Source organism: Lepidochelys kempii, chromosome 1, assembly GCF_965140265.1.
Source record: "Lepidochelys kempii isolate rLepKem1 chromosome 1, rLepKem1.hap2, whole genome shotgun sequence".
NCBI classification, from domain to species: domain Eukaryota; kingdom Metazoa; phylum Chordata; order Testudines; family Cheloniidae; genus Lepidochelys; species Lepidochelys kempii.
The window spans coordinates 230,329,231-230,353,353 of NC_133256.1; the positions used below are offsets into that span (position 1 = coordinate 230,329,231).

The following is a 24,123-nucleotide window of genomic DNA, read 5'->3' on the forward strand; positions in this document are numbered from 1 at the left end:
ATTAAGTGCTTCTCCTTTTTTTACAAAGCATGTACTGGCAACAATCAAGCCATGGGCTCTGGCTAACTAACATTTTCTACCAACTTCATTTCTGGTTCCAAAGCCTTATCCTCTGTGACAATTGTCATAGCCCTCACTGTGTTCTCCCACATGTCTGAGTTCTGCTCTGATAATCAAGTACTCAGCTTGTGGTACTTCATTTATCACTTGGTCCAGCACTATCTGGAATTCTTCCTTTTCCTCAATTGTATAAAACATTAAATATTTTTTCTGTTCAGTGCCATTCTCTTTCTTTGCACTGCCTTATCCTGTAATATTTCTGCTTTGATTATTTCTACGCTATTCTTCCTTGCTACTGAGCCACAATACATTATGTTGTAACCCTCCTGATCACGGATTTCAACCCCTTCCATTTGGTCTCTTGTATACAGAGAATATGCACTCTTTCTTTTCAAGATCTCAGCAATTTATCTAATTTGCCAGTCATTGTTCCTACATTCAGGAGAATCAAACATAGTTCTTTAGCTCACTTCTTTAGCCACATGCACCCAGAACGTGGTAACCTTTTCTCATTTTTCCACAGCTGTCGGGCAAAGCAGTCTCATCACTTCTGAGGGATGCTCTAGCATTGTACTGATATACTCCCTGAAGATGAAGGCCATAGAGCATGCGTGCATGGCACAACTTTTACAAACTGGCTGGCCAGGCCCAATGTTCTGGCTTTGAAATTGGACTCCCTTCTCATAAGTGGAATCCCTACTACAGCTAATGAGCTCCATCTGTTTGGAGCAACCTAGTTATAAGGCACCAGCCTTTCAACCCATGTCTTCAGTTAAGAACATCTCCACCATGAGAAGGCAAGTATACTACACTGGCCACATGAGGCATTTCCTAGGGAGTGAGAGCTCATCCTCAAAAACCACCTTGAACATAACAATTCTTTAGTTTGCACCACTTTAACTAACTTTTGGTAAGTCAGTGCTGCTTTGCATGTAAATAACCTCTAAGCCTCCCTTCCAATCTGTGATGGCATTTTATTTTCTGTTTCTACTGCATGAGCCATTGCTGTTGTGTTTGGGTTTCTACCAATGCAGGAGAAACTTAAAGAGTAAAATTAGTTATCTTGGACAATATTTGCAGGCCACATCCTGAGATGTGTTTGACCACGTGCAATTCCAACTGATTTTAGTGGGCTTTTGATCAGCCCCATGTGAGGGTAGAATTTGATCAGTGATCTCCAGGGTGAGTTTCTATTTATATCATAAGTAACCACTGTCATCTCTCAAAGGATGGTTCAGGCTTGTAGGGATAGGATCATGAATCTAAATACCACCTATCCTCTTTGTTACAAGATGTCTCCAGGTTTTTTACAATACCCACCTGCTGAAGTGAAGAAACAGATTGACAGAGCCAGAAGAGTACCCAGAAGTCACCTACTACAGGACAGGCCCAACAAAGAAAACAACAGAACGCCACTAGCCATCACCTTCAGCCCCCAACTAAAACCTCTCCAACGAATCAAGGATCTACAACCTATCCTGACGGACGACCCATCACTCTCACAGATCTTGGGAGACAGGCCAGTCCTTGCTTCCAGCAGCCCCGTAACCTGAAGCAAATACTCACCAGCAACCACACATCACACAACAGAAGCACTAACCCAGGAACCTATCCTTGCAACAAAGCCCGTTGCCAACTGTGCCCACATATCGATTCAGGGGACACCATCGTTGGGCCTAATCACATCAGCCACACTATCAGAGGCTCGTTCACCTGCACATCTACCAATGTGATATATGCCATCATGTGCCAGCAATGCCACTCTGCCATGTACATTGGCCAAACTGGACTACGTAAAAGACTAAATGGACACAAATTAGACATCAAGAAATAGAACATTCAAAAACCAGTCGGAGACTACTTCAATCTCTTTGGTTACTCAATTACAGACCTAAAAGTAGCAATTCTTCAACAACAAAAAACTTCAAAAACAGACTCCAACGAGAGACTGCTGAATTGGAATTAATTTGCAAACTGGATACAATTAACTTAGGCTTGAAGAAAGACGGGGAGCGGATGGATCATTACACAAAGTAAAACTATTTCCCCATGTTTATTCCCCCCCCCCACTGTTCCTCAGACATTCTTGTCAACTTCTGGAAATGTCCCACCTTGATTATCACTACAAAAGGTTTCTCCCCGCTGTTACCCTCCGCTCTCCGGCTGGTAATAGCTCATCTGACCTGATCACTCTTGTTACAGTGCGTATGGTAACACCCATTGTTTCATGTTCTCTGTGTATATAAATCTCCCCATTGTATTTTCCACTGAATGCATCCGATGAAGTGAGCTGTAGCTCATGAAAGCTTATGCTCAAATAAATTGGTTAGTCGCTAAGGTGCCACAAGTACTCCTTTTCTTTTTGCAGATACAGACTAACACGACTGCTACTCTGAAACCGGTATTTATGTACTGTCACAGTCTTTATTAGCAGTATTCTATATTTGCAGTAGCACTTACTACATGCTAGGCACTTTTCAGTCACTTACAAAGGACAGTCCCTACTCCGAACTCGGAATCTAGGGCAACAAGTATTCTTTATTTTTTTTTTTAAAGGAATTAATTACACTGTCTTCTTTTGCTCTTCAGGGTGGGCTCAGCCCTAAGAATTATTCAGCGTTCCTGTGAGGTGATTAAAATCCTCAACTTCAGTGTGACTTCAATGAGAGCACTTAGCATCTCACCAGAAAATTCACCTAACCCTAATCCTGCAGGAGCCAAAGCTAGAACCATGTGACCAGCTCTCCATGGACTTCCAGCTTGTGCTCTATAGAACCTATAGCAGTGTCTCTCAGACTTTACAGACTACTGTGCCCCTTTCAAGAGTTTGATTTGTCTTGCATATCCCCAATTTTCACTTAACCTCAAAACCACTTGCTTATAAAATTAGACAGTGTCTAATGTGAAAGTGTCCCAGCTGATTTTACTGAAATTACTGAAAAATTGCTGACTTCCTCATTTTTGCCATATAATTGTAAAATAAACCAATTGGAATAGAAATATTATACTTCCATTTCAGCGTATAGTATATAGAGCAGGGTAAACAAATCATTGTCTGTATGAAATTTTAGTTTGTATGGACTTTGCTTGTGCTTTTTGTTGCCTATTATAGAATCATCTAGGAAAATATATAAATGAGCTGATGTACCACCTGGAAGACCTCTGAGAGCCGCCAGGGGTACACATACCCGAGGTTGAGAAACACTGCTCTACAGAACAAATACGTATGGGGGGGGGGGGGGAATTACACAATACTCACACCTTTATCATATCAGTAAGTGAAAGCAGGGGAAAAGACAAGACAAGACATTTTTAAAAGCTTTACTGCTGCCTAACTGGCTAAACACACCATGAAAAATGTACTCCCTGCGGCCCTGTGTTCTTGGTACTCCTTATTGGAGTTTTGATGTCCCAAAGTTAACCCTTCTACCTCTAATGTTCATTTTAACCTCTGTGCTCAGGAAGAATACAATGGCATTATTTGGCATGCCAACATTCAAATCCCACAATCTTGTGCCTCAGCACAGAAGACTGAGTGGTCATGAGTAACCATGGGATTAACATTGTTGATTGTTAAATTAAAAACAAAAAAGTCCTCCAGAAGTAATATCTGCAGCATCTCACACACTCAGTATGGTCTCAATTGTAGTAATTCATCTTTTTAGTTCTAGAGAACCTAAATCTTCTGTAATTATATTTTTAAGAGCCTGACCCAAGGTCTATTGAACTAAATGGGATTCTTTCCATTGACTTCCATGGGCTTTGGATCAGGTCCCAACAGATTGGAATGATTTCAACTGATCAAGTTTTTCTCATAACTTCTAAATAAATGTTAAATCTGATTCTGAAACCTTTGACTAGAAGTGTTCTATGTTTATGAAATTCCCACGTCTTAGATTAGCACTTGTCAGATGTGAATCTGTGATCCCATCTTGTGACTTCCTTTAATCTTCTCATTCAAAGTCTCATTTGGTTTGGTGGGGCCTACTGCAAGTTCTTTGTTTTTGTTTGTTTTTGATCACAAATGATGGGGGGAGGGGCAAGCTCACTGGTGAGCAAGAAGTGGGACAGCCAGAGCCCCTTGGATGATTATTACATCAGGTCTGTATGACTGCAGCATGGATGGTATACAAGCCCAGGACCTTAAAAGGGATCAAGTCTGAGAGTGGACAGAAGGAATTGTTATAGACCCTGTCTAGATTATGGGGGGAAAGGTATGTGTGGTTTTTGGGGGGATTTAAAACATGATAGCCAACATGAGTTAATGTGCACATGTTTAAGCACCACTGGGCACCATGGTGTTTAATGCCTTTGAGAACATGTTGGCTGGATGTGGTTAACTCTGGTGAGTTATAGGAGACCAGTTCAAGTGTGTGTGTGTGTGTGTGTTTTTAAAAGGTGTTAAATCCTGCCTCACCTAGGTACTGAGCAGTATTTTGTACATGCCTTACTAGTAGCACCCTGGATTATGAAAAATGGATGAATGTTAAAAATCTGAGGGCCCATTCCTCCTCCCCACACTAAAATCAATGGGGAAACCTGCATTGACTATAATGGGAACCCAGTTGGGTTCTAAGGTTCTTGTTTCTCTTTCATCCTATGTGTGTTTTGGAAGGAATTCTCTCTGCTTTCTCAGTGAAACTAGGCTGGTAGGTTTTGTTTCCTCTGGACCAGATCCTCAGCTCATGTAAATTGGCATCGCTCCAGGGAAGTCAATGGAACTCCCTTGGCCTGCACCAGCTGTGGAGCCGGACTTCTGTTAGTAGTTTCACAACCTGGTTTTCCCACACACTATCACAATGCTATTGTATTTGGGTTCCCAACACTGCAGGGGGCCATCTGAACTGAGGAAAAAAATACAAATCCAAGAATTTGTAAAATGGTATTGAATAAAAACATTCCTGTTTATGCTTTAATGGGAAAACAAATACTACCAACTGTTCTTCCATCAGTTTCCCTTTAGGAGGACAGTATCTCTGAATACACAGCAGTGTCCCTCCAAAACCTGTGTGAAATAACAGATTTACCCATAAAGTTGTCTTTCATGTCATTTCTGTAAGATATGGTTAAGTAGTATTGCCTGAGAACATTTCTAAAGAAAGCATCAGTGTTATTTACTCCTTTCCATGTCATGTGTATTTATGTTCTGGTCCTATGATTTGCACACTGTCTCCAATTTATTTGTTTTCTTTTTATTGCTGACAGCAATCATTGACAGGGTTGTCAGGGGGAACCTCCTCCCCCCCCATACACACACTTTCTTGGCACACTGGTCCTGATTTGCGCTCACTTATGAGAGAGTGTAAATTTGGCACAGCTCAGTACAAGCCAATAGGATTACATCAGTTTGAAACTAGTGCAACTGAGAGCAGAACCAGGCTCTGGTTCTATTTAACATGATATCTAATGATAAGTTAGGATTCTTTTACAGTAAAAAAAGTCCTAAAGAAATAGGAGCTCATCCAAATCCCATTAGGTCAGTGGCAAAACACCTACTGACTTGAACAGCAGCAGGATCTGGCCCATCTTCAGAAATCTTTCAATATGAAGAAGTATCATTCAAAAGAATTTCCATCCTGCATACACTTTGTAGGATTCCTCTGGGATTTAAATAATATACTAAAAGATAATTGGAGAGCACAGTTAATGGGCATTTATAAAGGATTACATCAAGTCAGGATTCAGGCAAGGTTTGAACAGGATATTTTAGAAGGCTTAATTGTGTTTTTTGTTTTTGTTAACCAAAGATCTGAAGAAGAGGGAGCTGGCAAGCAGCTGATGTTGACTGGTAAATAGAATAACTCCTGCCCAAATCTTAGATTTTTGGGGATTACAACAAATATCTAGTTTACGTTTAAGTTTTTTGAAAAGGTAGACTCTCTCTTTGAAGCAAACTTGAGTACAGAACAGTCAGAGAGAACAGTTTACATGTTTCTCTGTGTGTTATTAAAAGATCAGTTTTGAATTATGCCCATGAAGTGCAATAGAACAAACATCTTTTGGTAAATATTCTTAAAGACTCCCTCAGTGACTATGTTCTAGCATGTGTGTGTTATGGATGCTGCCAATGTTGATTATAAAATAGCATAAAGGAAATGTGACATTCTGAGGTTCAATAGCCATTGCAATATCTTAGCATGAAACAGACTTACCAGGCCTTATTGACTAAATATATAATGTAAGATGCACTAGCCTTAACACTGGGTTATCAATCAATATGCATTTGTCACACAAACAAAACAGATTCCATAAGAGTTATAGAATAGTATTTAGGAGTTTATAAGAGCTGATCTTATTAGCTGACTAACTAGGAATAAGCATTTCAACCCTGTGCAAATTTCAATCTGAGTTTATTTCAAGTTCCTGTTTCATAATTTTCCATATAAGCTAATACACCCCTCTTTGAACAGATAGTTGCATGAAAAGAATCCACAGGAGCTTAAATTTCAAAAAGTACTGCCTAGAAAAATACCTGGATGTGATACAGATGTACTTACAAAACTTACAGGTTTAATTTTGGCTACTACATCCTCTACCACTGAAAACACAATTCACTAGAGCTGGTTGAAAAATTAAAAAAAAAGTTTGTGGAAAATGTCAACGTTCTTTCCATCTAGCAGGTTTCTAAATGGATCCATTTTAGTTGTTTTTAATCAGTTTTTAAACAAAACCACTATCAAAATGGTTGAAATTGTCTGTTTTCTGAAAACAGGGATAGATTCTGTTGCCGTTGAAGTTATTAACTTGTTGATTTCAGTGGGAACAGAACTAGGCCCTATACTGGTACCTAAATACAATTACTTATGACTAGACTTGCAATGATTCCTTTCCAGGATAGCCCATAGCTTGTAAGACCTTTGGGACAGAAACTGTCTTTTCATTGCGCCTAGCACTGGAGAACTTGTCCCTGATTGGGAACTCAAGACAATACCACAAAAGAAATATTTAGTGATGATAATACTTTGGTGACTGACAAACTACAAATACCCATTTTACATATGCAGAGTAGATTCTAGCAACGTATGCAAGATGCCACTCTTTACATAGCTTAGTCATCTAAAAAGTGGAACGAAAGCAGTGAAAAAAGTCTTTCCTCCAATCTGCTGCAGCAAAAAAGCCAGCAACACCAACTTCATTTCTCACTGCCAAAATAAGGTCACATGCTGAACATCCACACCTGTCTTCAAAGGACAAAGGTTGATTGTTTTCCAAAAAGCATAGCCAGACTGGCAGCAGCAGAAGCACAAAAACATCCTCCTGCTCTACATGACTAATTGTCCTCCCTCAAACCTATTACACTCCTTGAACTAACCATGGCAACGAAGGGTGAGAAAAATATGGTCTCCAAAAGCATAATAATAAATACACACAATCCACTCATTCAGTAGGGGCCAAATCCAGAGGATTTTATTTTGATCAAATTCCCATGGAACTCACTAGTGTTTTTCTTAAGTAAGGCCCACCGGATATGCCCTCCCTATCCAATCACCCTTTATTTTAAGTTGCTTGTAACTTTCTCAGACTTTAATCACACAAGGTCTCAACACAAAGATGGAGGATAGATAGCAGAATACAGTCTGGTAATGATTAAGATGTTGATGTAATATATATATTATATATATAATTGGGTGAAGTATTAGTTATTGTCACACTCTGATATATGAACATGGTTTGCCTTATTCCTACAGCTGTCCAAACCATGGATTATTCTAATCTGCTCTTTTTTCTGCCTAATACATTATGAGGATTTGTTGTTGCTGAAATTTCAGCCAAAGTGTGGCCCTAAAAATAGGTAGGCCTCTCAGTCAAATGATGTATATTTGCCTTCCAAGAATTTCCTACAGATTTTGGAAAACATATGGTGCTGAGTTGGGAGAGGCAGGAGAGCTGAAAATGTCTGAAAAGAGATGAAAATCTGGTTTAAATGAGCATCTTGGGCCCTAACTCAAGACCTATCTGGAAACACTTATGCAGGTGACTAATTTTACTCATCTGCTCTATTATATGGTCTAGTTAGCAGGAATTTTAGAAAATAATCCTTGTAATCAAAAGAGTAAACAGTGAAAAGCAACACATTTGTAGCCTGTGGAACCCAATGACACATGATAACACTGAGGCCAAGAGGATTACACATTTTTATGGATAATGAGAATACCCAGAGTTATATTAAATAGAATGCACCTTTTTAAAGAGGAATATAAACCCTCATGCTACAGAAATAAGCCAACCACTAATAGATGAAGTTAGGAAGAAACTTTCCTTATGAGCAAGTTATTCCATAATCACCCTCTACACGTCACCTCTCACTATCTTAGATAGAAAAGGAGTACTTGTGGCACCTTAGAGACTAACAAATTTATTTGAGCATAAGCTTTCGTTAGTCTCTAAGGTGCCACAAGTACTCCTTTTCTTTTGCGAATACAGACTAACACGGCTGCTACTCTGAAACGTCTCTTAGATAGGGCATCTTTCCTTGAAACATCTGTTACTTGCCACCATCAGAGAGGGGATACTTACCTTCATGTCATGGCAGTCTTGGATGTTGTTTGATTTAAGAACACTTTCACTGCAGATTTGACAAAATGCAAAGAAGGTACCAATAAGAGATTTCTAAAGATGGCTACAGCACTCAACCCAAGGTTTAAGAACCTGAAGTGCCGTCCAAAGTCTGAGAGGGACGAGATGTGGAACATGCTGTCAGAAGTCTTAGAAGAGCAAACGCTTTGATTCAGAAACTACAGAACCTAAACCACCAAAAAAATCAACTTTGTTGGTGGCATCTGACTCAGATGATGAAAATGAATGTGTGTCAGTCCACACTGCTTTGGATTGTTATTGAGCAGAACCTGTCATCAGCATGGATGTATGACCTCTGGAATGGTGGTCGAAGCATGAAGGGGCATACGAATGTTTAGCACATCTAGCACATAAATATCTTGTGATGCTGGCTACAACAGTGCCATGCAAATGCCTGTTCTCACGTTCATGTAACATTGTAAATAAGAAGTGGGCAGCATTATCTCCTGTAAATGTAAACAAACTTGTTCAGCAAATCGCGAAGACGAACAAGAAGTAGGATTGACCAGACTTGTAGTTACTAAAGTTTTACATTTTGTTTTTGAGTGCAGTTATGTAACAAAAAAAAAATCTACATTTGTAAATTGCACTTTCACAATAAAGAAAGACTGCACTACAGTGCTTGTATGAAGTGAATTGAAAAGTACTATTATCTTTTTACAGTGCAAATATTTGTAATCAAAAATAGAAAATAATCACTACGCTTTGTACTGTTGTAATTATCAATTTGAAAATGTAGACAACATCCAAAACATATTTTAATAAATGGTATTCTATTATTTAACAGTGCAATTAAAATAGCAATTGATAGTGATTAATTTTTTAAAATCATTTGACAGCTCTAGTGTTCTGTTTTGTTTTTTTAAACCATCCTCTAGGTACCTTTGCCAGGCATATAAATTCTCTATTAAATTCTATAGTATGGTTCCAAGAAAAAAAACCCTAGAGAAAAAGTTACTGAAATTTATAGAGCACTTTTCTGTAATTATCTTTGTTGTATTAGGTCTGTTAATCAGCAATGAGGTGGTTATTTCTCCCAATTTAAGATTAAATTTCCACAGTCAATTGTATAGGCTCACAACATTATGTAGCTATTAAAACCAACAACCACAAAAGTCTTCTGTAGAAACTTAAATATGAGTTCCTATAGAAGACTTTTGTGGCTGCTAGTTTTGAGGGGCAACTTGGAGTCTTTTCATACTGCATCAACATTTATCTTTGTTGGGCAGACATTTATCTTGAATCACTAGGTGATAAATTTTAACCATATTGGGGGCTCACTCAAGGACCATGAAAAATTTAACAAAACAGGTGGTGGCATGATACACGTGCACCATGTCTGTGAATGTGTGGCAAGCATACCTAGGATTGCCAAAGTATATACTAGGGATGGGTGAACCAGGGTGAATAAAAGAAAAACCTAACTGAAATTTTTGCACAAACAAAACCCAAATCAGAAACTCTGGTGATTTAGCAAAGATTGCTTAATTTTCTGTTTCATTTCCAGGTTCCAGCTGGACCAGGAGTGCCAAAACACAGTGGTCACCACTAAGTCACTGTTTACTCAGTTACCCCACACAAGTACTGAGCAGAGATACTCAAAACCAATTCAAATTTTATGACAAAAATTTTGTTACATTTTAATTTTTAAAACAGGATAGTATTTTCACAAAAAATTCCCACTGTTTCTTTCCCTCCCAGCTCTAGTATTGAGACATGGCAGCGATTTCCAATTTACCATACAAGCAGATGCTGTGGTTACTCAGATACCAGTGCATGGTAAGTGCTGGTAAGTACTGTCAGGCCATCACTGTGCTATGAGAAATACAGCACTTAAGAACGGCCATACTGGGTCAGACCAGAGGTCCATCAAGCCCAGTATCCTGTCCTCTGACAGTGGCCAAGGGCAGGTGCCCCAAAGGGAATGAACAGACAGGTTATCATCAGGTGATCCATGCCCTGTCATCCAATCCCAGCTTCTGGCAAACAGAGCCTAGGGACACCAATCCTGCCCATCCTGGCTAATAGCCATTGATGGACCAATCTAGCTCCCTTTTGAACCCCGTTATAGTATTGGCCTTCACAACACCCTCTGGCAAGCAGTTCCAGAGGTTGACAGTGTGTTGTGTGAAAAAATACTTTCTTGTGTTTGTTTTAAACCTGCTACCTATTAATTTCATTTGGTGGCCCCTTATTCTTGTATTATGAAAAGGAGTAAAACACACTTCCTTATTAACTTTCTCTATACCACTCATGATTTTATAGACCTCTATCATATCCCCCCTTTTGTTGCCTCTTTTCCAAGCTGAAAAGTCCCAGTCTTACTAATCTCTCCTCATACGGAAGCCATTCTATACCTCTAATAATTTTTGTTGCCCTTTTCTGAACCTTTTCCAATTCCAATATATCTTTTTTGAGATGGGGCACCCACATCTGCACACAGTATTCAAGGTGTGGGTGTACCATGGATTTAGAGGGGCAATATGATATTTTCTGTCTTATCTATCCCTTTCTTGATGATTCCCAACATTCTGTTCGCTTTTTTGACTGCCGCTGCACACTGAGTGGATGATTTCAGAGAACTATCCAAGATGACTCCAAGATCTTTTTCTTGAGTGGTAACAGCTAATTTAGACCCCATCATTGGAAAACATAATCCTAACCATACATATACAATGTGCATTACTTTGCATTTATCAACATTAAATTTCATCTGCCATTTTGTTGCCCAGTCACCCAGTTTTGTAAGATCTTTTTGTAGCTCTTTGCAGTCTGCCTGGGATTTACAAAACTACAGGATAGTTATCATCCGCAAATTTTGCCACCTCACTATTTACCCCTTTTTCCAGATCATTTATGAATATGTTAAATAGGACTGGGTCCAGTACAGATCCCTGGGGGACACCACTATTTACCTCTCTCCATTCTGAGAACTGACCATTTATTCCTACCCTTTGTTTCCTATCTTTTAACCAGTTACCAATCCATAAGAGGACCTTCCCTCTTATCCCATGACTGCTTATTTTGCTTAAGAGCCTTTGGTGAAGGACCTTGTCAAAGGCTTTCTGAAAATCTACACTATATCCACTGGATCTACCTTGTCCACATGCTTGTTGACCCCCTCAAAGAATTCTAGTAGATTGGTGAGGCGTGATTTCCCTTTACAAAAACCATGTTGACTATTTCCCAACAAATTATGTTCATCTATGTGTCTGACAATTTTGTTCTTCACGATAGTTTCAACCAATTTTCCTGATTCTGAAGTGAGGCTTACTGGCCTGTAGTTGCCAAGGTCACCTCTGGACCCCTTTTTAAAAATTGGTGTCACATTAACTATCCTCAGTCATTTGGTACAGAGGCTGATTTAAATGATAGGTTACAGATGACAGTTACTAGTCCTACAATTTCACATTTGAGTTCCTTCGAACTCTTGGGTGAATACCATCAGGTCCTGTAGACTTATTACTGTTTCATTTATCAATTTTGTTCCAAAACCTCCTCTAAAGACACTTCAATTTGGGACAGTTCCTCAGATCTCTCACCCAAAAAGAATGGCTCAGGTTTGGGAATCTCCCTCAGATTCTCAACAGTGAAGACCACTGCAAAGAATTCATTTAGTTTCTCCACAATGTCTTTGAGTGCTCCTTTAGCATCTTGATCATCCAGTGGCCCTGCTGGTTGTCTAGACGGCTTCCTGCTTCTGATATATTTAAAAAAAAAATTGCTATTACTTTTGGAGTCTTTGGCTAGATGTTCTTCAAATTCTTTTTTGGTCTTTCTAATTATATTTTTACACTTCATTTGCCAGAGTTTATGCTCTTTTCCTCATTAGGATTTATCTTCCACTTTTTAAAGGATGCCTTTTTGCCTCTCACTGCTTCTTTTACTTTGTTTAACCACGGTGGCTCTTTTTTGGTTCTCTTACTAGGTTTTTTAAATTGGGGTATACGTTTAAGTTGAGCTTCTATTATGGTGTCTTTAAAAAGTTTCCACACAGCTTGCAGGGATTTTACTTTTGGCACTGTACCTTTTAATTTCTGTTTCACTGACCTCCTCATTTCTGTGTAGTTTCCCTTTCTGAAATTAAATGCCACAGTGTTGGGCCGCTGTGGAGTTTTTCCCACCACAGGGATGTTAAATGTAATTATATTGTCACTATTACCAAGCAGTCCAGCTATATTCACCTCTTGGACCTGATCCTGTGCTCCACTTAGGACAAAATCAAGAATTGCCTCCCCTCTTGTGGGTTCCAGGACTAGCTGCTCCAAGAAGCAGTCATTTAAAGAAATGTCAAGAAACTGTCTCAGCATCCCTTCCTGAGGTGATTTGTACCCAGTCAATATGGGGATAGTTTAAATCCCCCATTATTGAGTTTTTTATTTTAATAGCCTCTCTAATCTCCCTGAGCATTTCAGAGTCACTAGCACCATCCTGGTCAGGTGGTCTGTAATATAGCCTACTGCTATATTCTTATTTTTCTAGTATGGAATTACTATCCATAGAGATTCTACAGTACAATTTAGTTCATTTAAGATTTTTACTTCATTTGATTCTATGCTTTCTTTCACATATAGTGCCACTGCCCCACCAGCATGACCTGTTCTGTCCTTCCGATATATTTTGTACTCTGGTATTACTGTGTCCCATTGATTATCCTCATTCCACCAGGTTTCTGTGATGCCTATTATATCAACATCCTCATTTAATACTAGGCACTCTAGTTCACTCATCTTATTATTTAGATTTCTAGCATTGGTATATAAGCATTTTAAAAACTTGCCATTTTTTGGCTGTCCCCTATTGCCTGATGTAATTGAATGGGACTTTTTTCATTTTCTCATCAGATCCTCCCTGTATTTTATCATTTTCCATCCTCTCCTCCTTATTAGGACATAGGGAATCTCCATTTATAGATCCTCCCCTAAGGCAGGGGTTCTCAAAGCCGGTCCGCTGCTTGTTCAGGGAAAGCCTCTGGAGGGCCAGACCGGTTTGTTTACCTGCCACGTCCACAGGTTCGGCCGATTGCAGCTCCCACGGGCCGCGGTTCGCTGCTCCAGCGGCGCGGGCCAAGGGACATGCTGGCCGCCCTTCCCGCAGCCCCCATTGGCCTGGAGCAGCGAACTGCAACCAGTGGGAGCTGCGATTGACCACACCTGTGGACGGGACAGGTAAACAAACCTGTCCGGCCCACCACGGGCTTTCCTTGAACAAGCGACGGACTGGCTTTGAGAACCACGGCCCTAAAGGCAGTCCGAACCACATGCTCCTCCACACCTGTTGGCTTTCCCCCAGCCCTTAGTTTATTTAGTGGTAGTTCCAGACCAGACTATAAGCAAGTACTAGAAAACCCAAAAGCTCCTCTTTCACAAAATGTACCCCATTTTGCACAGCCCAGAGGTTCAGGTGGTTTGAAGAAGGTTAAATTAAACAGCCAAATTTCTGGGTATTTATCTGAAGCAACCCTGCCCCCCAACTCCAATTTTTGATGTTCATCATGACCAATTAAAGATGGCCTGTATTAAAAAAAAATAGATGCCTATATGGCTATGATTTCCATTAGCTACCTTGACTGTGCCAGTTTTAACTGTCACCTTTTATGAAAGATTGAAAGTAGTTTCTCTAATAACTCGTGAAAGTTAAAAACCCAGCCAGGTTGTATAGTAGGTAAAGCCTGACTGAAAGCCACATCCATAACTGCTGCTAGAATAGGTGTCCATAGCAACAACCAACCCATCCCCCAAAACCAGCATGGGTCCAAAGCTGACTAGAAAGTATCTCTCTTCTCTCAGACTTTGAGAAGTGAAGAAGTTTCCGTGGATTTAAATGGCCAAACCCATCATCCCCCAGATCAGTATAGAAGAAGATCAAATATTTCCTGCTCAAGCTGCTCATACTTCTCATAGAAAAGATAATAATTGAGGACAAAGTTGAGGCCTGAAATTTGGAAGGCCCATCACTGAGAAGCCAATGCATATGACTCATGCATAGCAATGAGGAGGATCCTGTGTTGTGGCCTGGAAAAATCAAGGCAGGAGGGGAGGACTATAGTTTGTTCATATGAATTTGTATTGTCTTCTTATACTGGTGAGACTGTGTACAGATAACGATCCTTCTGTAGGAGCTGTTAAGGATGTAATATGATTTAGATATAAATAGCTTAAATAAAGGGAGTGGTGGACATTATTCACTTTATCTGATCAGTTTAAGTTACAGTACGCCCTGTCCAGTCTATACTAGTACAATTAACACCACCTGTCTAGCTAGCCTCAGCCAATCAATATGACAATTTTAAGGCCATTTTGTAATTTACATTGCTTTATAGCATAGTAAAGTCCTTTTCACTGGCACACTCCAGTACAATAATATTTTATACTTTTATGACCCCTTTTGCCCAAAGATCTCAAAGCACTTTACCAACAATTAAGCAACAAAACACCCCTGTACATTCAATATGTATCATTGTACCAATTTTGAAGCTCGAGGCTCTGTTCCTCATCTCCTTTGTAAAGAAATTTTGCACTACACCAAAAGCACAAGTTGACCATAGAGCTGCACGGCATTCATTGGGAACTATGGGTGCTGGAGTGGTGTAGTGACCTTACAAAGGGTCAAGGAACAGGTGCTGCTTTATGTCCACCTCTACGTCCTCCAGCTCAAAGGTGAGTCATGTTCCTCTCAGGAATACCTGAGGATTGAGCTTTGAGAATCTGAAGACACAGAAAAATTAAGGGTTCGCGGCCTGATTTCCAGAGGTGCAAAGCACCTAAATTCCTATTGAGCCCAGCAGGTGCTCAGCCCCTTTGCAAATCAGGACACCCATTTAGATGCTTAAATATTGATTTAGGCAGCTAAGTTTGGCCATGAATGGCCAATGAAAGCATCAGCACAGAGCCAGGAATAAAACCCCAAGTTCAAAGTCAGAGTCACCTGCTTTAACCACTGGAAATATGTCAATTAAACATCTCAATTATGAGAGTCTTATTGGGATATGCAGTGCTGGGAGATATTTTTTAAAAGCCTTTTCATAAATGGGACTAGGGGCCAGCTCCTCAGCCAACCCAATGATTGGCTGGAATGACTTGCATGGCCTTCTGATTCTTCTCCCTAAGGTGCCTTCTCTCTCTCTCTCTTTCCTGAAAATCCTACCTCAAAAGCAGTTACCTTCAGGAACTATTCTTCACTTGTTCCCCCTCGCGCCCCCCCCCCCAAAAAAAATCTTTCTATACCCTCCTTTACTGAACTGTTTGCCACATGCTTCATTGTGTCTTTATTGGTTTGGTCTCTCCTGTGAACTGCCTGAGGCAAAAAGCATGTCTCATTCTACTGAAGGTTTTACAAAGGGCCATATACATTTCTGGCACTACATAAATGAGGATTGATAACATTCATAGAACGTTGCATTTAAAACTCTGTGTAGCTTTTCCACCATAAAACCTGTATCAGTCTTGCTCCACTAGCTCTCAACCTAAAGTCAATAGCACTCAGAGGATGGAAGCCAGACCCTCCACAGGCTGCTGTGAATCAGCAAGCCAATGGCCACCATATTGCTAAACATGAGGGAGATTCTGGGAAAGAGGTAGAGTTCTGTGATGATGTGGGGGTGGGAAGAAATGTCCTGGTGTGGAACAAGACCATGGAAAAGGTTGAGAACGACTGGTCTAGTTAGTTTAAGGTCAAAGGTCCACCATCTTGAAGGAGAAAAAAAAAAGAATGTGGGAGAAAGGGCAGCAGCTTAAGAGTGTTGTCAATGGTAAGTATTTTCAACCAACAAGAGTGCATTTGTCGGCGGAGCAAAGAAAGAAGTTAAAGATAAGGGAGGGGAGGAGATGAAAGAGAATAAAGAGGCAAGGGCAGGAGGCTATGGGTTTGAGAGGCTGAAGATGAATAGGCCTCACTTTCACAGAATAGGGTGGAGGAGAGGGTGGACTTGGAGGTCCGAGATGGGAAGGAAAGGAAGGAATTTATGCCTAAGAGCCAGTCTTTAAGAAGTGCTCAGCTCTCACGCAGGGGCCAAAATAAGTCGCCAGGTTTTCAGTAGAGATCAACTCATTGTGTTCTGAGCTCTTAAAATATTTCCTATTAAGTATCACAATGGGAGCTGTAGGACACTGGGGGCTTTTTAAAAAACTGATCCTTATCGAAATGCCTAGATGGGAGCTCAACCCTTTTTTTTGGGGGGGGGGGGGGAATCTCTCGCCAACTGAAAGTGCTGAGCACTTTAAAAATGGTTGTGAGTAAGAGGAGCAGGTTTTATGCTTTAAATGCAGATCCCACGTACTGTTTCTTGTGTGTCCTGAAGAGGGGTTTTATTTTTTTGTGAATTCCACAGTTTTCTCTCTCTTCTAGAGCCTCTGGAGATGGGCACGGCCAGCTGATACGAGGGTTTGAGAACTAATGAGACTACAGTTCCTTTGAGATCTGCTGCACATGAGAAAGTGTGCCTGGGAATCTCAACAGCCCTGACCCTTCTCCAGTTTTCCCCTGGCATAACTCCATTTACTCCAGTGGATTCAGTCCTGATTCACACCAGCATGAATGAGAGGAGACTTGATTCCAAGAGCCTGAACAAGCTAGAAACAAAAAACAATGGTAATGACTATTCTCCTGTGTCCAAACAGATTAACCGGAACTATAAACAAAAGCCAGATCAGGTTTTTCAGACCAGAAGCTGAAAAGAGCAGTTCTATTTTCTTTTATGGACCACGGTAAAGTAGATCTTAATATTTAACCATAACACAATAAAATGTAAAAACAGATTCATCTAGACCTATAGTCTGGGAGGAACTTAGGTATCTGGGATTTTCAAGACTCCTAAAAAACCCAAATAATTAAAAAAAAATAGAGAATTAAAATGGGGGCACCTCAAAACCTGTTGGGCAGCTCTGATAAGCACCCCTGACTTATGAGTCCCCATGAGGTTTGGAGAAATAGCTGAACGTCTCAGGGGAACAGGCTTGCTTGTGAGATTTCTGACACGTCCTACTTCCAGTTATGGTGGAAATACTGTGAGAATAGACTTTCATGGAAAAATTCACTATTTGTGCTTCTAGTACGGACTGGGATCTGGGTGTGGAAAGGCCACAAGGAAATGAAAATGAACAAGAAGAATAAGAAGAATACATAATGCTTCTGTAGGGCTTTTTCATCAAAGCAAAAAGATGAATGGATAATCATTATTATTCCCATTTTACAGAGGAGAAAATAGAGAAGTTAAGGCCCAGGACTCACAGGTATTTAGATGCCTAATTCCCATTGATTTCAATAGGAGTTAGGGGCCTACATACATTTGAGGATCTGGTCCTAAAGTGACTTGCCTAAAGTAACATAGCACATCAGGACAGAACCTAGCAAATGATTCAGCACTCCTAGCTCAGCGCCACATCTCTTCGAAAGCCCTGCTTCCAATGGCAGGGCATTTATCTGAATATTTTCAAAATTGCATAAAAAGGGGTTCAGCTTGAGTTAAAGCCAAGCTCTGGACAGAGGTTTCAGTCATCTCCTGTTTTAGCTTAATTGATTTACCTGGCTCTAGTGATACAACAGGTACATTCTGCTTTTAACGGGAATAGGTCATTGAGACTGAAGCAGGAGACTGATAACTCCGCTTTTGCTCTGTGGGCACAGAGCCCAATAGTGCCTAGAACTACATTAAGCTCAGTGGTTTCTGCCCATGAACCTTTCCTTTGGTTTCTAAATAGCAACCCTTGTATTTCAAATGAAACTCAGCTGAAATTGCTAAGTTTCACCTGGTTTCATGTTGAAATAGTTTTAGTGTGATGTGGCTAAGTGTATCAATTCCCTCTCTAGCAGCTAGTCCACACAGAAGATAAGAGCCTACTACTGCTACTAATCCATGGTGTTACTGGTTTTGCTCAGGGGTAGAAGCCTGTGCTTTCAGAGCTATGGGTCCCAGATTCTGTCCACACTGATTGCCTATAGTGTGGTGGTGGTGAGGTGACACAGTAGCCACAGAACCAAAAAGCAGCCCAAGTTTATTCAACAGATTTGTGGAGTCTTATCACAACAAACTGAGGCTAAGTTTTGAATTTGTAATGAAACCTGAATCCACTCTAGATTTGCCTGGTTTGGTTTTCACTGGGAACATTTTGTTCTAGTTGTTTCACTAGACAAGTTCCCTTTCATTCATGCTAATAGACTAAAGCACTTTGTCACACTGTTCCTAACTGAAAATACCTTTACCACTAATAAAGCAAAAAATCAGTCAGGATCTATTTAACACATTAGCAGTTTTCCTTCATTTTTCTATCATATTTCAACAACAGCTAGGGGGTCAAATTCATTCCTGCTGTAATTCTGATGGAGTTACACTGGGGGTGAATTTAGCCCACTGTCTTTAACTTCATTAAAAAGGTCTTGATAATATATTTTACAGTTCTTAAACAGCTGGTGAATCTGAACAATAATCAAATACTTTGAAAAGAGCACTTGAGTGGGATGATACTAAAACAAGCATATATTGATATTTTACACCACCTCTTTCCGTTCTGCTGTGCTGCCAAGAAAGGCAATGTTGCTCATTTCTGCGTTAATAAATGAGTTCCAGAAAGATGCACTTTCTGCTACAGAATAGGAGCATATTTGTTTTATGAGCAAGACACACTCCATCCCATGCCCATATGCGTGAGCTCCAATCTCTAAACTGGCCTAATACCAGCCCAAAAGACTGTGAGCAGTATATCTGCACGCAGGGTGTTCTAACACAATAGATCTCCTCCATGGAGCACCTCATCTCCAAATTCTCTAATGCATAGTTTCCAGAATATTCTGTCCTACAGATCACCGGCAAAGGCCCTGGGAGCTACACTGACAAACTTTGCTCTGGCTCACAGGTTCTCAACCTTTCCCAGCCAGCGTCCCAACAAGTAGCTGGCATATCCATCACAGTGCAACCATATATAAACAAATAATGGCACAACTTCTCAGCTACCTCTTTATTTTTTAAGATCTCATGAACCAATATCTCGTAATCCTTTGCATCAGCTCCCACAGCACTCCTGACATCACTTGAGCTCCACTTAAACATCGTCTCTCCTGGCTGCTGGGAGTTACAGATCCAACTTCTCAATCTCACCTCTCTCTTCCAGTGCCATTCCCCACCTCCTCCACCGGAGCCTGGCTGCTGAGAATGGAAAACAACATGCTTCTCTTTCCTCCCCTACATTTGATGTGTGTGTTTCCTCAGTAGCTCTCAGACACTTGTCTCTCCACTTCTCACTCTCCCTGAAACACATATATCAGGAAGAACATTCTCATGGTCACCACACCATTCAACTCCAAGACCAGGCAGCGTGAGCAGAAACCCAATCAGTGGCATGTGTAATTGTGCTGGTAAGGAATGTGCCTACACCAAAATCTGCTGGTAACCCAACATGGTGGAGCAACCCACAGACTGAGAGCTGCAAGTCTAGCCAACACATTATTATTTAATACTCTAGCTAGATTCTTAAATTGGCACCCATTACTTTTGTATCTTTAGGTCTTCTATATAGGTGTAAAGGTGAAATGATTGTAAAGCTCAAAGCAAAAAGATCCTAAGAATTATGTAGCCAGAATCTTGTGTTCCCAGTGTCTGTGGGAGCTCTGCCATCACAGAGGTCATGCAGGTTGATGTGTGCAAAACCCAGGAGTTTTAGTTCAGACTTGAGTTTTGCTTTGAAATTTTAGGCTAACTCAAAGTGTAAATGTACCAATTTTTGCCTGGCTTCAGGTGGAAGCCATGCAAAACAACTGAGTTTTGCATTACTTATACCCAGCCCACACCCATCCAAATGTCAGTCCAAATTCCTGCAAACAGTTCATAAATCATGGCAAATATTACCTGAGTTATGGGTTGGTCACAAAACCTCAATGACCATTGGCCTGGCTGGGGACTCCCTCTGGAAGGGTAGCACAGCTTTATGTGCCGATTCTCAGGTCTACCCCGCTTTTTTTTTTATGTTGGCTGCATACAGGCAAATCAAGGAGCATGCTCAGCAGCTGTAAACTTGCATGCCCTCACTGACTTCAATGGAGCAATGCCAATTTACTCCCACTGGAGACCTAGTCCTGAATCTTTGTGGCTGTTTATCTGTCCTTCTAATGAAGAGGTTATTCAAAATTTGGGAGATCCATAGTGTGGATCTGAGAAGAGAATCTGACCATCAGTGTTTGCAGAAACTTTAGGACACGTTAACTTAAAAAAACGAAGTGGAAATGTTGCATGCCCTAGTTTATTGTTCCCCTTTCACCCTCACCTTGTAATGGAGCAAGTCCTATTGGAAATTTCTCTTCTGTAAGTGAAGGCAGAATTTCACCATGCAAGACATAACTGAACTTTTAGATCTATATTTTGGAAGAAGAGAGAGAAAGGGGAAAGAGCTAATTAAAACGAGCCATTGTCTGTTTAGAAACTCAGGTCCTGATCATTCCAACTTTTTCAGGATTGGGCCTTTGACTTTTAAGTCTCAGAGATAATTTGATAAGGATTGCTAACACAAAGATGTAATTGTTATGTGCAGCAGCTGGATTAATACAATTAACCATAACAATTCAGGTCAAATAATCCTCAAACTAATAAGGATTTATGTTTATGTGGTACACTATACACTGGTCTACTGCATCAAGAATCTTTTCTTTGTTAAAGTGCCTAAACATGTATTTACTTGGTGGGAGATTGTATGTTCTATTGGTTGAATAATGCTCAGAATTAGTACAAACATGTAAGAATACATCTACTTGAAATATGGTCCTTTGGGGAAAAATAACAGGCATAGAAAACATGTATAATACACTCCCCAACACAGGAATGTTACCATAGCCACATGTACTGTCTCTCTAAAAATGATTAAATAAAACAAGGCCAAATCCTGAGAGATGCTGAGTGCCCCAAACTCCTAGTGACTTTTACAGGAGTGGCCTGTGCTCAGGATTTGGGCTATATTTCTTAGCTGATTGCATGTATGTGCATGATCATAATAGACTTACCAGGGACCCCACCCTTCACTCCTGCCACTGTGTTTTTTATGCCATTACTGCATTAGACAAGGCTAGCCTGTCACTCACAACTTCAAATTTCCTCGTTTTAGCTGGCTTGTGTCACACCCTTCAGACTTTACAGACTTACTTGTTTTGCATTTCATAGTAACCCTTTAGTCCCAAGAGCCACAGGTTGTGTGTTCTATGGCAAAGGATTTGGGATATGGCAGGGGGGGAACGAAAGGGTTTAAGTTACAGTCTTTTTTTAACTCATCACAGTGTGGAAGCTAAAAGAACAGCCAGTTCTTTTCTGACACTATTATAAACACATTGAATTAGAGGTTTATAATTATACTTTCACCCTCTTAAACCTGACTGGTTTTTTGGGGGGGATAACAACATAAGTAGTAAACATTTTTTTCAGTATTACTAACCATCATTTAATAGCAAACAGGTAAATAGGTAACATAATATACCTCTGGTGCACAGCAACCCTGTATTTTATTCAAGGTATTGGGTGTTTTGGGGAAGAATATGAAGGATTATATTATACTGCAAGTTTCCTTGGGAAAGTAAATTAGACACATAATTGCAGGAATATTTATAGTTAGTTTAGCTCATATATGGTGTAGGACATGCAGTTGGTTAGTCTTAAGTGTAGCATCATGCAGATTGCATTAATGTTGGCAAATGCACTTTATGTAGAAACAGACTTTATGCTTACAATTATCCCAGCCCAATATGGAGTGTCTCTGACTAGTAAAGAAGAGCTGATGCCTGCCATAATGAAGCCCAACACTGTTATAGAGATGCCTAACACCAGCTGCAACAAAGCAACGAGCAGCGGGAAACGGCAGCAACAACAAGTGTGGGATTCCTCCTCCTGGCCCGTTTTGGGATCCCCCTTGGCTTTCTTCTTCATTGCTGGCTCCTGCTGCTTGGCTGGATCGGTGCTTTTCTCCCCTTCAGGTGCCTTCCCTGCCTGGTTCTGGTTATTAAGGGATGCGTTGTTCTGAGGTTTCTTCTCCTCTTTTCTCATGTTGATGAACTTTTTTTTTCTGGCTGATGGGCGTGTTGAGGGGTTGTTTTTTTGTGTGTGTGTGCCCCCGAAGCTTCGCTTTGTGCTGGCTGAGTTGTTCCTGGTATTTGAATCAAGGAGGCTGAACAAATATGGAAAACATTTGGAGCAGATTGTCAGAGCTTCTAAATGCCACATATAGCCCGGAGAAGAGGGGGAATCAAGGGGGGTAGTGAACTCCCAACATGCAGAAGCAGATTGCCTGTGCTGGGGCTGGCTGTGCACACGAGAACTGTGCATATGTAATCAGAATCACCGCTTGTGTGAACTTAATTAATATGCAGGAAACCATTGTCTAGGTAGGGGCTGCCTGAGCACATGGGGGATTGATTTGATTTGTGCGTATGAAATTAACAGGCACCAGTTGATCACCACACTGCAACTGTGTTATTAGCCCGCAGAAGATAATAGAATAAATCAGTGGGGTGCTGTGCACACCGTGTGCAAGTGCGTGATTTTTGCCTGTGCGTCTGAGTGTGAGTGCAGAGGTGGGGAGACTGTATCTAAAAAGAGTGTGTCAGTGACATGAAGAAAATTCAAAGCCAGTTTCCTGGATTTCAAGCAATCCAGAATTTGCCATAACTTTAAAAGGCAATGGGAGGTACCGAATATTTAACAAATAGGAACACTAGGGACTCATCTTAAAAAACGTGTACTCCTTTTGCATGCATTATGGAAAGTAACAAGCACTGGTGACTATGTGCAGGTACCGATGAAGCATAAAGTATTTGTTGGTACCTTAACATTTGCTAGGGCCACGCTTCATCATTAATCAATCAAGGAAGAAGCATTGTATCACCCCATCACACTTTCTTATTTATGCTTATGGGTAGGATATACACAGAAGTGTACAGGTGAATGGTATTTTACACACACACACACACACACACACACGGTCCTGCAATGGAATCTGTGCAGGTGGGCCCCTTGCAGAGCCTCACTGGGGGCTCCATTTGGACATGGGAGTGCGCTCATCCACAGAGATTTCATAGCAGGATCGGGGCATGTAACATTAAAGGGATGCTTGAGGATCTTGTATGTAAATACAGGAGTAAAGAGAGCTAGGTAATGAGCATTCTATTAAAAAACACAATCTATGTTTTTACCACTGAGAACAGAGTGCAATATTTCTCATATGGAAAGAAATCATACATCCATTTAAATGATACATAAATGCTCAAAAAAAGAAATACCAAACTGATATTAGAAGTATCAAACTATAAGGTCCTGATACATAAAGCAAGCCTTTAAATAGGAATTCAACTAACTTTGGGGGAATTACTCAAGTGCTTAACATTAAGCATGTGCTTAAATACCTCACTAGACTGAGGCCTAAGTATGTAAAGAATGACATATTGGCCAGAATTCAGCCATCACTTGCGTCCTGTGAAACCTGGCCCCGTGCCCGCAAAGCACTTAAGTGTGAAGCCGAG

General features: G+C 40.5%; 1 protein-coding gene across 3 annotated transcripts in view; it reads right to left on the reverse strand.

Annotated features, from left to right (window-relative positions):
- Window positions 1–22,820, reverse strand: part of SSPN (sarcospan) — a 37,460-nt gene extending 14,640 nt beyond the window's left edge. The window contains exon 1 of one of the 3 annotated variants that reach the window (XM_073317627.1): window positions 22,337–22,820. In XM_073317627.1, coding sequence (XP_073173728.1) covers window positions 22,337–22,651 — 315 coding nt within the window. In that variant the 5' untranslated portion in view covers window positions 22,652–22,820. Of the gene's footprint in view, window positions 1–20,476; window positions 20,548–20,891; window positions 20,978–22,336 lie in introns of those variants that run through there. The other 2 variants (XM_073317637.1, XM_073317647.1) reach the window with 2 other exon arrangements.
- Between the last annotated feature and the right edge of the window lie 1,303 nt (window positions 22,821–24,123).